The sequence below is a fragment of the Pocillopora verrucosa genome, chromosome 3 (genome assembly GCF_036669915.1).
Source record: "Pocillopora verrucosa isolate sample1 chromosome 3, ASM3666991v2, whole genome shotgun sequence".
Taxonomy (NCBI): domain Eukaryota; kingdom Metazoa; phylum Cnidaria; class Anthozoa; order Scleractinia; family Pocilloporidae; genus Pocillopora; species Pocillopora verrucosa.
Window position 1 is genome coordinate 22,386,244 of NC_089314.1, and position 17,186 is coordinate 22,403,429.

Consider the following 17,186-nt stretch of genomic DNA (forward strand, 5'->3'; position numbering starts at 1 on the left):
TTGAGGGTGATTTATACTGAAGACAAAGGTAGGCCCCTTCATAATATAACTTATGGATAGAGAGCCGGGAAACACTCTTACATGACGTGGTGAATACTATTTCCAGTACCAACCGAGATTTATCTAAGATGGCGGACGAAATTTGCGCAAAACGGATTAAGAAGTCTGATGGTGTTAACATGGTTACTTGTCAAGCCCCAGTCAATATTGCCATCATAAAATACTGTAAGTGAGATATAATTAATTTACAGATAGCTTTCAGATGCTGAAAAAAATTCTATACTTATTTCCTGTAAAACAAAAACGATAAAGACTGAAATGTGAAAAAAAATTTTATGTTGCAGGGGGAAAAAGAAATGAACAGCTTATTCTACCTTTGAATTCTTCACTAAGTGTAACTCTTGATAAGAAAGAGGTAACGTAAATTTCGAATATTTTTGTTGTTTTCAAAAGTGGTCGGGTCACATAAACTGTCTATAACTGAAAACACCAGCATAAACGTCAATATCAAGCTTGTCCCCTTTCATAATATAGTGTGGTCAGGAAAAAAATCAACATGACCAAATTTTATAGTTTCTTTAGAAACATATGTGCTGTGTTGACAGGGATTTAAGAAAAAACCTTGTTGTTTATCGTCAAGGAGTTAATATGAATGATAAACCGCAGTCGCCAAGTTTGAAAAGTTGATGTTTTGAGGAAGTGGAACAAGGCTAATGGTAGTAAGTCAGGTGAACATAACTCAAACCGATGAGGGACTCACAACATGTACACCACAGCATTTATTAACCCATGCCAAAAGATATTTTCACCCCAGCACCTACACTAAGAATAAAATAGATAAACAATTTTGTACCAACAAGTTAAAGACCAAGATCAAGATGAAGATTAGTTATTGTAATCTGTGGTTTGTTCTTACTTTAGCTCCATTCTTCTACAACTGTTGCAGTTAGTGAGGATTTTTCTGAAGATTGTATTTGGCTCAATGGAAGGTTTGGTAGCATATAATACCAGATGAGATTTGTATCAAGACTCATTGTATAGGAATTTTAAAACATCCTGTTAGCAGTAAGACTCTGATATCCTTACAAAAGGAATATTGAGTTTTATTGATATTGAGTTAAATTCTCATTTTTTTTTATTTTGGGGTATTAGATACCAAGCTTTATTACATGTTAGTCTTCCACCAATGATAAACAAATTTTTTAATACATTTATACAGCAGTTTTGAAACTCAAGGCCACATTCCAAAAGTGTACCCTAAATATAGTATTATTGTACAATAAGAAAAAGGAGATCAAGATGAATTATAATTTCCAGGGCACATGCATGTAACTCACTTTTTCCCTCTTATTCAGGAAGCATAACATTGCTGAAATGCCACGGATTCAAAAGTGTCTAGCAACAAGTGAGTTCTGGTTTGATTTAGTCACCATTGGAGTTTTTTTATATGCAATCAAATGAATGGATTTATTATCCAATTATGATAACTATCTTTTTTATTTATGGTATAATATATTTTAAAAATTGGAAGTTTTTGAATTAATCTACTCTTTTCTCAGAAGAAATTTCAGTCAGAGAAACATTTGAAATAATTGTATCTGTTCAGTCTCAAATGGAGGATGTCTTGATCAACACTGCTATAAAAGTCACATCATTTTCTTTTTCAGTGAGGAAGCTGTCACACAATGAGTCTCTTAAGGACTGCTGTATTCACATTTGCTCACAGAACAACTTCCCTACTGCTGCAGGTCTGGCTTCATCTGCTGCTGGATATTCCTGCCTAGGTAGAAAAAGAAGAATCCTACATGTAAATTTACACACACAAAGGTTTGATTTTTTGAGACAGGAGACTTATTATACTCTTGAGTTTAGGAAGACACAGTGAGATGAAAAGGTCATGCACAATGATCCTACAAGGGCTCAAACTTTGACCTCTTGATGTTGATTTCAGTGTTAAAACCATTAGCTCTTGACACCCTGGCATCAGTATACATATTCTCCATACTGTTCTCTATACATTTTCAAGGGTGCTGACAAGGAGAACTTGTTTCACACCAAGAGTTTTTTCAGTTGGTGATAATTTCCTTTATTCTTTTGACCTTAATGTGTGAGTCAGGGATGGGGTATGGAGAAATTAGATGCACATCAATCTTAGGGGTTAAGAATTAAGCTTATTTAATGTTAACCTCCAGGTACTCTTTCAATTAGCAGAAAAATGAAGTTGATGTACTCTTACACACACACACATTCAGACTTTCCAATTTTCACAAAAAGTTGTGTAGCTTTGAATGTCAGTATGTATACATTCCAATTTTATTATAGCGATGGTAATTTTTGTACACAGTTTTTGCTCTGTCAAGATTACTTCAAGTCAAGGGTGATCTTTCAAGAATAGCAAGGTGAGATAACTGAACCTCCTCCACTAACAGAAAGAAACAACAATAATGATGTGTACTTTCATGAGTAGACGAAGTCACCACCATAAACTTTACAGAGAATGGTTTTGTTGAGAACTCAAGAAACCCCAAAAGACTGAAGGGCATGACATATTCTGATGGCTGATTTTTTTATTGCTTGTTTGTCTCCCTTTTTCGTTTTTATTGTGATGTTATAGGCAGGGGTCAGGAAGTGCTTGCCGCAGTATGTATGGAGGGTTTGTTGAGTGGGAAAAAGGTGATGCAGAGGATGGATCAGACAGCATTGCTAAACAGGTAATCATATCATTGTTTGTTTCTTACCCCTTGGTCCAAACAAAGAAATTTACAAAGAAATTTTCATAAGATATTGGTTTACAATAAGACATTGAAGAGATTAAAAAGCATGCATCCAACAGTTTGAGAGAAATTGGAAAATGGTCTTACACAAAGGTAATTGGGGTTTTAGAAAAAAAACTTGCCATAAATACGATATGTGATTTTGCTGGTTTGCAAGCTTTTCATGATGTTCTTGTAGATAAGCCACTCCCCTGATTTGTTACCAAAATTTTGGGAAAAGAGTTGCGGCATATATGCTGGTGTTTGCAGTACATCGCAATTCAAAATTTTGAGTCACAGGTCATGATTTATTTTAGGTTTGTTTCAAAATTATTGCCCTCACATCCATTCCTTGTAGAAATCACCTGTACTGATATACACAACAGGTTAAGCAAAAACATTTTGATAATTGCATATTGAAACGCTGAAGATCAAGCACGAACTTCAGTATTTAAAGTTCCAGCAATATATAGAAAATCTTGTTTTTGTTTCTCAGATTGTTACTGAAGATCATTGGCCAGGTTTAAGGGTACTTATTCTGGTGGTAAGACCATTGACAGAGAGACAATTTCACAGTACATTACGATAGTTGAAAATCAATGATACAATTCCCTAAACAAGGATTATTGATAACTAAGTACCTCATACTTATTGGCAAAACGAGCTAAACTGCACTTGAGGTCAGTCAACATCTTCAAGAACAAAATAAAATGGATCCGAGAATTTTTCTTGGCGCAACTGATATACATCCTTGTCTCACTTCTAGGTCAATGAACACAAAAAAGGCACAAGTAGTACTGATGGAATGAAAAGAAGTGTAGAAACCAGTGATTTACTTAAGGTACGCCCTGACAAGTTTTCACGCCTCAGTTGGGGTAGAGCAAACATTTGTGTAACGTTTGCCTTTCCAATTAACGGTGTACAGCAGTTAGAAAAGAGAATTCGTATAAAGGCCCCAAATCAACGAGGATCTCAACTTGGAGGTCGTATCTGTCATTTTAGCCTCACTAAAGCCACAGTGTACTACCACTGTGGTGGTTTTGCAACCATTTAACGTATACCAACACGTTTACACATTTTGGGCTCTTTACCAGTTTAGATCTGAGTTTTGTGTTCCTGAGAGAATGAAGATAATGAAGAAAGCAATCTCGGAGAGAGATTTTGAGATATTTGCAGAAACTACAATGAAGGTAATAGTTTTTGTTCTGATTGTTTAAATTCTTTTTCGGTTATTCTTTGCTGTGTCACGCGATGGGAAAAGAGCTCTCATTACTACCTGAATAAAGGTGGTAAGTTTCTAAAGAAACTGTGGTGCTGCGTCGGTGGGAGAGTATAACAGGGTAATTTAGTATTATCAACTGAGTTGATAACGTAAATTGGCCACCGTAAAGAGTTACAAAGCTGACATTTGAATCCAATCCAATCTCTCTGACGAGGGACTAACGCTCGAAACGTCAGCTTTTAAACTCTTAACGGTGGCTAATTTACGTTACAAACTCTGTTGATAATACCAAATTACTCTCTCTACCATTGTGGCGTTGCGGGACTTTTCCATTGCATGCTAAGAGAGAAACCTCCGCGGAATTCTGCGTTGAATGTGAACGTTTCAACATAGTTGGTTAAATATTGCTCACATGTGGAATGTGTTCAGTCCATGAGAACGTTTCAAGGGATAATTTTGTTCTTGTGTAGGAAAGCAATCAGCTGCATGCAGTGTGCCAGGACACCTACCCTCCCATCGCACCACCATACATGAATCAGACCTCACACAGTATAGTTCAGTTGGTTACCCTGTACAACAACTTCTGTGGTCAACTTAAGGTAATAAAACTTTTGGTTAGTGTGTGATCAATTGTCCATTTTTGCATTCTACAATTGTTGCTGCTTGAAACGTTTTTGTGTTTTACTTGAAGAACTATTTAGGTCTCTTTGAATCCTATTGCGTAGAAAACATAACCGCACATCAGAGATTATAAGAATCGCCTTAGAACTCCTTTTGCGTTAACGCCAATCGAACTCATGCGGTGTGCCTTCTACCGTGCGCGCAATATTTGCTCTTTTGTCCTTTTATCTGCATAGCAATTAGAATTGGCCAATCGCGTTTGCGGTGGGCGTGACTCTAAATCTCTCCCGAGAGTCTTTCACCACATTCTCAAACTGCCTCGTATCGAAATCCTTTGGTTTCAGACTAAAATAAAATAACTAGGCTGTTAAACTGGAAAACTTCAGATTGCATCTCTGAACAGAAGCAGATACAAGGTCTGATTTAGTGAAGCACGGATCAAACCACACCAGGTACTACTGACGGACTCTGTTGTATTCTCCGCGTCATTAGGTTGCCTACACGTTTGATGCCGGACCCAACGCGTTCTTGTTTGTAATGGAAAAAGATATTGCAGAAATTTCGTCGCTTATTAGACACTTCTTTCCTCCAGAAACCGACAAAGGGTAAGTAAACCAGATGAGTGACAGAGAAAACAATAAATTAGCCATCTGGAATAACAGTTCTGAGCTTGTTACGTCTTACTTTGCAAAGCGGAGCTTGGGAGTATTTCATTAGTGATTTTTCTGTTCGCACTCTCTCTCTCCATTTGAGTACTAACCTCAGCCCCAGGTGTTTCTCGGTCCAATTGTTTTTCCAAGATAGCGGTTGATTTTTAAGGTTGAGAGGTATTTTTATCTTGAAAACTGACCGAGAGCTTTGGAACGAGGCTGACTAGTTGCTTGTCCATCATCGTTACTCTTAGGCGTATTTGTCCGGTGTCCTTGCAACACATTTTTCGCGCTGCCCTGGCGAGGAGATTCTTTTTGAAAAAAAAGTGCCTTCACGAGTTGCACACCAAGGTTTTTTCAACCAGGGAATACTTAATCCGCCGCACCCCACTAAGGTCAGTGGATTTCCAACTGATGCTGCGAAGTTTGGCGCTTCGTGGAACACGCGTAGTTGCAGTTTGGTCGCCCTGTTCTCACAGTGTTTGGTTTTCAACCTTTGCGTGCGTTTTCTAACATCTATTTTTCCATTTATAGATTTATTCAAGGAATGGAAGTAAAATCTCAAACTGATTTAAACAAGGTGTGATGTATTTGTCGTGTGAAGGGTAGCACAGTGATTACATGCTCCTGATATCACAAACTCCCACTTAAGGTAAACAACCCTCGAGTTTTAATCCAGGGTTAAGCTCACAAATTTTTTTTTCGGTTTGCAGAATCTTTTGAAGTCGATTACTATTGAACCTTCTCCAGGAGCTGTAAAGTACGTTATTTCAACAAAGGTGAGCATGTAATCCTTTGTTCTTCATCTTTGACAAACTGAACCATTCTGATAGCACGGCGCGGCACACTCCTAAGAAGCCAAAGTTTGCCTGTTGCTTTCTCATTTCTCTCCGCGTAAAGGAATTGGTTACAACTCCACGTTTTTTCATTAAAAACAGTATCTCGTCACAGATCAGCTATAAGCAATGTTTGGTGACAAACTTTCAATTTTAGTGAAAGCCCCGAACACAAGCGAATACAAAGGGAGAAATAGTGCTCTAAGTGCATAAGCATATGAACTCTCCCGTGTCGCGAAAGTGTGTGTTTTGTAACTCAGTGTGACAGTAATGAATTATTATTATTTAGTGATATTTCTCTCTTAGGTTGGCAGTGGCCCAAGTGAACTGGGCGAAGAACATAGCCTTCTTGATGAAAATGGGCTGCCCAAACCCTAACATAACAAGTACTGTCTTTCCAAGAACTCCAACAAGATAGACGCTTTTGAGAGACTTTTTCTACGCCTGTAACGTTATTCCTTCGTTAGCTTGTCTGTAACTGAAAGTTAAAATCTATTTCTCCCGTGCTTGGTTCAAAACTGACATCATAGCTCATACAAGAAGTGTTTTCATTTGCAAGAGTTAAATCGTGAATCTTAGTTGGTGACTTCACAAAGTATACTCCTTGCTTTGTGTGGCGAACCCAGTTTAATTTGGACATCTCTTCTGCACCATCTTGTTTCTGTAAGCAAAGAAGAAATCGGTGGATCAATCATGTATTTGAACAAACAAAACCAATTTAACCAAACAGAGAAACTTTCCAGGGGTGTCGGAAGAATTCTGGTTTTGCATTGCTTTTGCTTTACAATGCTCTCTGATTGGCCTGAAAATATCACGCCACTTTTTCAATTGACCAATCAGATGCAAAACTAGAGCCAAACACGACTTGGCCACTCGAGTTTTCTGAAGTTTGTGGTTAGATGTTTCTGCTGTGAGTTCTCTTTTAATTTTTTATGTTACCCTTTGTCGTAATCGGCTGATGTGATTACTTAGAATTTTTTGCTATAGCACACTCAGTCAAAATCTCTTAACTCAAACAAATGAAATTAATGTTTCTTAAAAAATAAAGGAAATAATGATTTAGTCATGTCTCACCTGTTGTAATCCTGTAGTAACGGTTAATTTATCATTGAGGTGGAAGTCCATCCAGATTGCTACACCATGAAAAGTACCAGGCCTAATAACAGAGACACAGACCCTGAATAAATTTACAACTGGGAAATTTTGGATGTTCGAAAGTATATAATTGTTACTGACAGGAAGTAGTCATCCTTCTTTCGTCAAATCAGCTCTCAGTCTCTGCATCGTGAAATTTTCCCTCTTTGTACCCACTTAAGTACAACGATGTTTTCATGTATCTTTTGTATGTTTGTTTGTCTGTTTGTTTTTTCCATCAAAATGGTAAAAATCAGACAGTGCGTTGATTTTAACCCACCGTGAACTGCCTACCTAAATTCGTGTTTGATTTTAAACATTTCTTATAGGAGTAACATTACACATGAATGAATGACAGCCATACTGAAGGGGCGTGAAACGCAATTTGTTGCACAGAGATGTGGACAATATCGACCCTGTGTTCCCTTAGAGTGACCAGCATCTAATTTCTCCTTACAATATCACCCCTAAATCAAACTTTGAGGTCACAAGATTGAAGGAAATGATCACCAACTAAAGAAGCTCCTGATTGTTAACCAAATTCTCCTCGTCAGCTCCTTAATAAATGTATAGCGAACAATATGGAGAATAGGTATACTGATGTTAGGGTTTATAGGGTTAACAGAACTCCAAACTGGTAAATAACCGTAGCTGTTTAATAACCTCGTAAGTTTCGCTTCTCCTTTGCTTGCCATTTTCTGGCTTGGTATATTTGAAGTGAAGTCAAATTCCATTAGGGTGAATTCCTGTGTTAGAGGATGGCACGGATACTCCCACAAGTGATGAGGCTCCAGTGCTATCCCATCACTACTTTCACTGTTGATTTCTTCATTTGTAAGTTTTGATCCCTGAAAGACAACAATCGATAGTCGAACTGGCTCTGGTTAGCCTGCCCAACTGGCACTTGATCAAACAGAGCGCGAGCGATTTAGATAAGGGGAACGAGAATTCACGCGCACACGAGAAAAGAATGTCTGTGACACGCACGTGTTTCTTGCGTGACATCTTGGATGAAATGAGACTAGCGTGTTAAGATGCCACACGTGTAGCTTCTTAGAACTCGAGAAACGAGGTAAAATTATATACATTTCCGTTAACCGCAAGACTTAAGTTATCTGTGTTTCTGAAATGGCTCACTGCGATAATAAAATGAAAGGCAGTGAAGTCTCAGTTCCTTTTCTCTTCGATCAGGATGCGATTTCGCACATGGAGATATCAATTTCTCCCTTTGATGCATTGAAAATTTCAAATGGCAATCTAACTTATGACTTAATGCGAATGCAAAAGTTTATTAAGTCTATTTTACCTCTATTAGTTCGTCAAACAGTGAGATATCAAATCCTTCCACGATATTCACAGGGGCATGAAATTTCCAAAGGTCATCAAACTCCACTAAAAAAGTTAAAAGGTAACATTCCTGAACAAGGGTTGTGCTCTTTGAGGTTGGTAGCTCAGAAAGAAAGTGAACCGATTATATATTGTAGGTAATCTTCTCTACAAAACAAAAATCTAAAATGCTTTGGTGAGTGTCTAGTTACATGCCGCGGAAAGAGAAACTAAAACGAAACCGTGTAAAAACTACGAGCATAGAACACCCGACGCATCCCCCTCAAACCTCTTGTACTCTTCCCTGACAACTCTTTGTGGATTGTTTCGATTTAACCACAAAAGAGAAATAAATTTTGGGCTGGTTACAGTATGTGCAAGCACTTATTCAGTGACTAACCTTACCTCATACAAACAAATGAAACAAAAGGATTGAATGAAACATACGAGACTTTTTTTTGGCCAATATCTTTTGGTAATTTCCATTAACCCACCTGCTATTGCCTTCAAGGTTGCACCCTTAGGTAATATCTTGACTGCTGGTTTGCTTACTCTAGCGGCACTGGCTGCCGCGTACCAGAAATATAGATTGTGCCACGGAAACAGGCAACTTGTAAAAAACGGCTCACCTATAATAACATCAACCTGAAAAGAGTATACACAGACATCAAAAGGATTCTTGTAAACTGCTACAACAGCATGGAATAATTATTGTAGACATCTACAACAAATCATTAATATCTTGCCACTGGCTATAAAAATGATTTTATGGTGTGGCTTTCTCCGCGAGTAGGCAAGATGAAATGATTCCTGTGTTCTAAATGTCTACCCGCTCGCCCGCTTTGAGATTCCGTAGGAAAAAGTAAAAATTGTGACCAGTTTAATTATTCCATCATTTCCTGTTGTAAGAAAATGTTTTCACAGTAGTAGGATCACAAAAAATATTTTGAAGACGATAAACTCAATGAAGGCCGCAGCGAGTTTCAGGAATTTCTTTCTATAGTTTTGTCTTTTTGCCAATACTAAATCCTTTTGATTAATCTCGCTCGCTCAAATTGGCCAGACGCTGTCTAACTTTTCATTCATTCGTTCATATTTTTTTGGCGCAAAACAAAAAAAAAGAAATTGCCAGCTTCCAAACTACTTGAATAAACTAGACGCATGTAATGTGCGTGCATGTACTCATGCACTCGCATTGGTAAAATCTAAGCTCAGTCTTGATCGAGTACAGTATTCACACTTCTCTCACGTGAACCTCGCATTGTGAAAGTCATGTGAAAACCATTTGAGAAGCATGTGCAAAATGTCATCCCTTTAAAAGAATGTTATCACATGCTTTTCAACTAGTTCTTGAAGCCTACACGTGAGAAACTCGGACTTACTCAGGCGCTCATAAGCCTCTACGACGATTTGTAATAACTGGCCGCGCTTGACCCGAATTTTTAAGCCGAGCTTTCTACGGAGAGCGTCTGAGTAACAAGCTGGATCAATATCTCGAAGGACTTTGTGAGATCCTGATAGTAAAATAATGCGTCGTCTTTTTTTTTAAGTTTTCTTTTCTTTTACAAATTCCGCAATTTTTCTCACGTGTTTTTGCTGGCTTTTTCGGTCTTTTTCTCTGCCTAAGAACCCAGTAGGGGCTATACAACTGTCAGTATGTAAATGTTGAAACACTGGCACTTAAACCCGGCTTTTGGATGAAAAGCTAAAAAACTTCAACGGTTAAACAAATACATTCACGTCCACGACAGGAAAAAACAATTACCATTAAATATGATTTTTTTTCTTGTCTGTGCATGATACGTGATCATATTTATTTCAATTTACCTGGACAGTTGATAAGTCCCTAATCTGCAGATCTGACTCTTCTTGACTAAGAATCTCTATTTTGTCAGCTATTCCATTTAAATCCATAATCTGACAAAGAAAGAAAAACGAGATGGTGAAAGGGTGTAACGATTCAGTGAGACGCCATTGGGGAGAAATAAATGTAATGGGGGAGGTAAGTAAGCCTTTATACGGGCCCAAGTGGCCCATGGGGCCGGTGCTTAACTCCGGTTTTCTAGTGCTCGTCCATCGCAGGGTTACCCCCAGCACATTTTCTGGTACCCATTTGTACACCTGGGTGAAGAGGAGCACTGTGAGAGTAAAGTGTCTTGCCTAAGAACACAACACAATGACCCTGGCTAGGGCTTGAACCTGGACCACCAGATCCGGAGTCGAGCGCACTAACCATGAGGCCACCGCGCCTCCACAAGGGGGAGGTAAACAGTCAGTTATTTCCTTGCTGTTGTTACTTTTCTTAACCTTTTAACTCCTTGGAGCTACTAGCATCTAATTTCTCCCTGTAGGAACACCCCTGAATCAAACATGAAGATCACGAGAATACAGGAAATGATCACCAACCACAGAAGCTCTAGATTTTTAAAACAAATTCTCTTTGTCAGCACCTTAGGACATAAATTGTAAATAGTATGGAGAATATAAATACTGATGTTAGGGTGTAGTGGGTTATTTTAAGTAAACTGAACAAAACAATTAAGCCATATGTAAATATGTGAAACACAACAGGAAGTAAAGGGATTGGTTTGACTGAGTTTGAGGAAATCAAAGTTACAGCAGCACAGCAAAAAGATAAAGATATTGCTAATTTCGTGTACCAACCCAGCTTAGCATTTTCAAAATAAGCCAAAACAGAATATATCAGTCAACTAAGATAGGGGAGATTTTGAGACCTCCTTAACAATAAAAACAGCTCCAACTCACCTTCTTTAGAAGCTTTTGAAATAATACTGATGACTCTACTGTAATGACCTACAAGACAGACACAGGTAATTACTACTTCATCACCAGTTCATTTTTGATCTACATCCACGTTTTTTGTTTTGGGTGACATTTCATAATTCACTGTTTAATTGCTTTAGTTACCTTCTCAAAACCGAGTTTAGCTGCCATGACAGGAAGCAGTGACCCATCACTGATACACAAACATCTAGAATGACCCTCTGCAACCAACTGGCAAAAAAATAAACATCTTGTTGGTAACTGATCTTATTAGATTTATCCTTCAATTTCTATTTAGTAGACTCCCCTGCAACATATGTATGGAATGGGTAAAAGTGGGAGGATCATCTGGTTAATACAGTGGAAATGCACGTAGGATGTAGCTGTTTTTACTTGGTTTACAGGAACTCCTCTAAAATTATCACATAATAATAAACCAAACCTTGAACTGGCAAGAGGCAAAACATTTACCAGTAGGTTAATTTTGTAGTGAAATGGAGTTGTTGAACTAGAGACAAATCCAGCTTGAGGCCAGCTTAAGATCAGAGCAGAACTTCAAGAATGTGAGTTTACTACACAGAGCATCTGTCTTCAATATGTCTTTAAACAAATTGTATCACCCAGTGGGCCTGTCCAGATTCCCAATGCAATTTACCAATTTGACTAAGAGACCAATGACCTGTATAATTAAGGATTCAACTCCATAAGGAGGGAGGGAGGGAGGGAGGGAGGAAGGGGGGGGTTAGGGCACAAGACTTAAAGTACTTGTTTAAGAGGTTCAAAGAACTAATTTGTAACCTGTCTCAATGCCTCTTTAAAAGCCTGTGATCTTTGCCTGTCATTCAACATAGCAAATCTGTGACGACTCCAGGTGACATGGGCACCACACGTGCAGAGTGGACGATCAACTGTTGTTACAATTCTGAATACACAAAACATTAATACGTCACACAATTAATAACATAGTAAAACTCAGATCTTTGCATAATAAGGCTAATGAGGTCAACATTACTCTCAAACATTATATACATTTTGCCCCAGTTATAACGATTAGTTTCTTTTTCCAGGGTCTAGATGTACAAAACTACAGGGAACACAAATATGACAAATTCATGATCCAGAGTGAACCTGTTTGATAAATTAGTAAACCTACTGAAACCTTGTGAACAAATACCTCTTAAAGAGAGGCTTGATAGAGCATGAAGATAATATGTAAACACTTACAAATAGACCCCTCAATAAATTGAGCTCCCTATGAAATGAGAGGGTCTGAAGTAATCAAACTCTGCCACTATGCGTTGGACATACCTATTCACTGGTGTGACATCAAACCAAATGCTGTAGCCATCATGGTAACAGTGAACATTTATTTTGTCACCTGTGGGGGAGAAATTTCAGTTGATCAAAAATTTGTCCCATTCTTATCAATTTTTTGGAGTACAACAACTAATTTGCTGAGGGTTTTTACCATTAATGTCATTAAACCCTTTTAAAAGATAATGTAAGTGCTGTTAAATTATCAGATTTCAAATTTTTCAAATCTGGCACCTTCTTGCATGGCCAACGGTGTCTTTAAGAAATAGACAGCCTGCATCCAATGATCTCTCCACTATCAAACAAAACAAGAAATGAAACCCATAATTAATTTCATTTGAAAAAATAGTAATAGATGATATATGTCAACTAAATACCACCCTCTCTTCAATCTTCGAATCAACAGAACTTATCTTCTTAGGGAAAAATAATTGCCAGACATAATAAACTCTCAAGAACATCCAACAAAGTGACATGCAGTATTGGTTAGGAGAATTAGTTTTCAAATCTGAGAATAGGAAAGGTTAACCTTTTACACCCTAACATCAGTATTCATATTCTCTATACAGTCCTCCATACATTTACTAAAGCACTGATAAGGAGAATTTGTCTAACAATCAGCAGTTTCTTTGGTTGGTGATCATTTCCTTTATTCTCATGACTTAAATGTGTGATTCAGTGGTGATATTGTAAGGAGAAATTAGATGCTAGTCACTCTTAGGGGTTAAAGGGTTAAGTGAAAACAACACTCTCTAAACACCTGTCTTTTGTGGCCATCAGGGTGTACCCAGCGTGGGGCAGTTGACAAGATAATTTCACCATTCATGTCCATATCTAAAGACCACCACATGACCACTCCATGTACAGGACCTGTCTGGGTGACTGAAGCCTCAACATGATAATGAGACACTGTTTTATCACTGTCAACTTTGTCTTTGGTCTCTGGTATTGACACTCTGTTGGTGCAGTGGGTATTCTTTGACTGACATCCACTACAGAATTCAACCCTGACAAGAGAAGGTTATTATCAATGACTATGCTGTTAGGTTAATACAAATAATGTCATGGTATTTATGGCAAAGACAGGGAGGAAGCAGAGAAGAAAGCAAATTCAACCACAACATTGAAATGAGAGAAAAAAATAGTTTTAGAATGGACATGCTTGAACAAACAATAACCTAAGTAAACATGATCTAGCAATTGTCGCAGTGATGAACAGCAGTAGTGAAAATAACCTAAGTAATAGCTAGCCAGTGCGAATATGGAGGGCAGGTGTAGTAAATACAGAAGAGACACAAAAAACAAGAAGATTAAGATGGGGGGGGGGGGCAACAATTGGTTCAATTTTAGCATAGTGACCTGTGAAAAAGACAACAACTGGCGAATTAATATTCCTTCATTGTTGTCTCTTTCACCAGTCAGAATATAATTTTTTATCAAATAGCACCATCCATGAGCAGATTCCTTTCTGGAGGACATTTAGTATAAGCACTACACTGAGTTAAGTCAGTTATCCATTGGTTCAAGCTCACTGAAGCACAACTGATTTTAGCTTTTTTTTCTGCAACAGTTATCCCATTGAAGCACGTTCAACTGATTTTAACTTTTTTTCTTCTGCAACAGTTATCCCATTAAAGCATATTCAACTGATTTTAGCTTTTTTTCTTCTGCAACAGTTATCCCATTGAAGCACAGCTGATTTTAGCTTTTTCTTTTTGGCAACAGCTTTAACTGCAGTTTACCAGCCAGTCTTGCATTTATGCATGTCTAAATCCTGACATTTGATTTAAATCTCCCTATCTAAAAATTAACATTACATCATTATGACTCTGGATGTGGATTTTACCTAACAATTGGAACAGGTGATGTAAAAATATGAATTTCTTCATCAGAAAGCTCATCAACATGTAGATCAAAACCACTTGCAGTCCCACGACAATCTTTCATATCAGCAGGTAAGGTAATATCTTGGTTGTCTAACATCTGAGCAGAAAGAACTTACAACTGAGTTTTATCAAAGTTAGCTCTACCAGAGCTACCTTTGTGTAAATGTCTTTAAATGTCACTTGCAACCTCAGTTCAAGCCATCAATAACCTAGAAAAGTTGACTACATTTACTTAAGACATACATCAAAACAAGACATAAGGTTAAAAACATTTCATACATGTATACTAGGCCTACAAGTATAATATATATTGCATGTCACACTGTTCACTCCCAGTAACAAAGCAGGGTATTATAAAAATCAACCAAACAAGGAGGCTAGGAAGAAATTAATTCAAATTTCACAAATTCCACCCTTCTCATTTGCTTTTGTGGCTTGGTTTGCCTTTTTTCATACTCATAAAAGAAAGACACATGTGATGTTCTCCTTTCTCAAACTGCGATTTACAATTGTTAAGGCATTCTTACTACCTGCTGTGGATTTAACTGGTGCATACTCCAAAGTGCATCACTTCCTATAACTTGAGCATAAATTGTAGCTGCTGCTGGGACACTGACAAATCCTGGCTATAGAGATAAATCATTGTTAAATTTTGTGCTACATCTTTAATAAAAGCAAACTCAGATTCTATAATTAACCTGATTCTGACAATTTACAGTACTTCAAGAGTCATGCTGTTTTGTGGACTGTAACATAGGCAAACAAGATAAGGAAATAAAAAATACTTGCTGAAAACAAAATTTACCATTTACATTTCCTATTTACTATTGACAAAATTAAGAAAATTTATACCTCCAGTAAGCGATTGCAAGCATCCCTTAGAGTTGGTAGTGCACCTTCTCCAATAAGTTCTGTATCCCAAAGTTCTGTTACTAGTAAGTTAGCTCTGCTTTGGCAATTTCCATCTGTAAGAAAAACCAACAATTACTTGTCAATTGAAACTGAATTTTCTATAAGCACCTTGTAAAAACAATCACCCACTACATTAATTGAAATAACAGTTATGAGTATTGCAGGATGTACAAATTATATTAATTAGCTGCCAAGTGCATTGCCCACCAAATCTGAATACTACAAGGTATATATAGAACTGACAAGATTTATTAATCGAGTACTATCATTTCTAATTCTCTTTACAAGATGATTCTCTCCAATTCTCTGATGCTCTTCCAGATCTCTAAAATCATGCTGCAGTAACTTCCCAAGGCTGAGACCCAATACTTCTTGTAACACATAGGTAAGTTATTGACCATCCTTGGACCTGTATTGAGGATGACCAATAACTTACCTAGTAAAAAAAGTAAAGCCTTTATACAGGCCCAAGTGGCCCATGGGGCCAGTACTTAACTCTAGTTTTCTTAGCATGAAGTGGCTAAGAGTATTATTACTCCCCCCTGGATGGGATGCTAGTCCATCGCAGGGTTACCCCCAGCACATTTGCCGGTACCCATTTGTACACCTGGGTGAAGAGAAGCACTGTGAGAGTAAAGTGTCTTGCCTAAGAACACAACACAGTGACCCTGGCCAGGGCTTGAATAAGTTACCGAAGCCTGGTAAAAATGGTTTCAAGTGCAATTATCATCAATTTTCATCATCATTGTCATTATCACTCCGCACCATATTCCACCCACAATAGATAATTACTATTACATCTATCAAAATGATGAATTTTTTTACCTTCTTCCATTGATAATTCAGTTGAGCGTTTCCCAATAACTGAGATTTTGTCACCAAATCCATTCTTTTTCACTATTTCACTAGCTACTTTAGCAATAGGTTCAAATGCCTGGCAAATACAAAGTAAGCAGATTTGAGAATCCAGAATAACACAATTTGTTTCATGCATACTAAAAAGGTGATTGGTTACCTCGCAAGCAGTGGCCGCATCTGCCCCACTCCTCACAGCCATCATGGCCAGAAGTCCAGTCCCTGTTCCAATATCTAGCATGTGAATTTTTTTCCCAGCAGCTTTGATATTTTTGACAGCGTCTTTGGTTGCCTGATAGTACATTTTGTTCTACAGCGAAAAAGGATACAAAAATCTAAGAAACAACCAGTTTTCTTTTTTCTTTTCTAGCGGATCTAATGAGTGATTTTCCTAGCTGAACATGTCCTGAGAAACTCCTTCATAAGTGTCTCTTTTTTGCTCAACAATTGCAACTTATAGGATTCTATCAAAATCCTACCCTCTCGTCATCGTGAAGCATGTCTGCATAAGACGATCTGTGGAAGAAAGATGGAAGAGAATAACTTCGCTGAGTTTGTCTCTGGCTCGATCGTATTTCACTTTCCACACTACAGTTATCCTGTCAAACACGAATGTAACGATCTCCTAAATTACCTCGCGATTTCATTCCTCATGTCGTAATATTCATCCTCCATGACCCATTCCATGCTTCCTGTAGTTGGACTGAACCTCTGTAAAAACATTTCGCTTCTCAACCGACCAGAGAAGCCGTAAAATCTCTTAGCTATTTTAGAAGAAAACTTACACAACTTCCTCAAATAGATCGAAGAGACCATTCCCAACAACATGTGGGTTTTTCTAACAGGTTATTTGATTGGATTCTGTACTCCTGGCCAATGAAATTACGCGTTGT

The 17,186-nt window shown here is 37.8% G+C and overlaps 2 protein-coding genes across 2 annotated transcripts; one reads left to right on the forward strand and one right to left on the reverse strand.

The window, feature by feature from the left end:
• Positions 1 to 32: 32 nt before the first annotated feature.
• LOC131798039 (diphosphomevalonate decarboxylase) lies at positions 33 to 6,526 on the forward strand. Its single transcript, XM_059115709.2, has 15 exons — positions 33 to 225; positions 345 to 415; positions 922 to 989; positions 1,356 to 1,405; positions 1,668 to 1,784; positions 2,345 to 2,399; positions 2,615 to 2,711; positions 3,250 to 3,297; positions 3,520 to 3,594; positions 3,848 to 3,943; positions 4,446 to 4,574; positions 5,089 to 5,201; positions 5,781 to 5,826; positions 5,960 to 6,025; positions 6,389 to 6,526. Exons 1-15 carry the CDS (start codon positions 129 to 131, stop codon positions 6,458 to 6,460), a joined length of 1,200 nt encoding a protein of 399 aa, XP_058971692.2. The 5' UTR covers positions 33 to 128; the 3' UTR covers positions 6,461 to 6,526.
• On the reverse strand, positions 5,814 to 17,128 carry LOC131798036 (protein arginine N-methyltransferase 7). The gene is made up of 19 exons (XM_059115706.2): positions 16,928 to 17,128; positions 16,773 to 16,809; positions 16,454 to 16,603; positions 16,264 to 16,372; positions 15,379 to 15,491; positions 15,057 to 15,152; positions 14,487 to 14,623; positions 13,401 to 13,647; positions 12,875 to 12,935; positions 12,635 to 12,704; positions 12,125 to 12,248; positions 11,471 to 11,557; positions 11,309 to 11,356; positions 10,370 to 10,459; positions 9,037 to 9,187; positions 8,523 to 8,608; positions 7,880 to 8,064; positions 7,157 to 7,238; positions 5,814 to 6,743 (listed from the first exon to the last, which is right to left on the reverse strand). Exons 1-19 carry the CDS (start codon positions 17,119 to 17,121, stop codon positions 6,546 to 6,548), a joined length of 2,265 nt encoding a protein of 754 aa, XP_058971689.2. The 5' UTR covers positions 17,122 to 17,128; the 3' UTR covers positions 5,814 to 6,545.
• Positions 17,129 to 17,186: the final 58 nt, after the last annotated feature.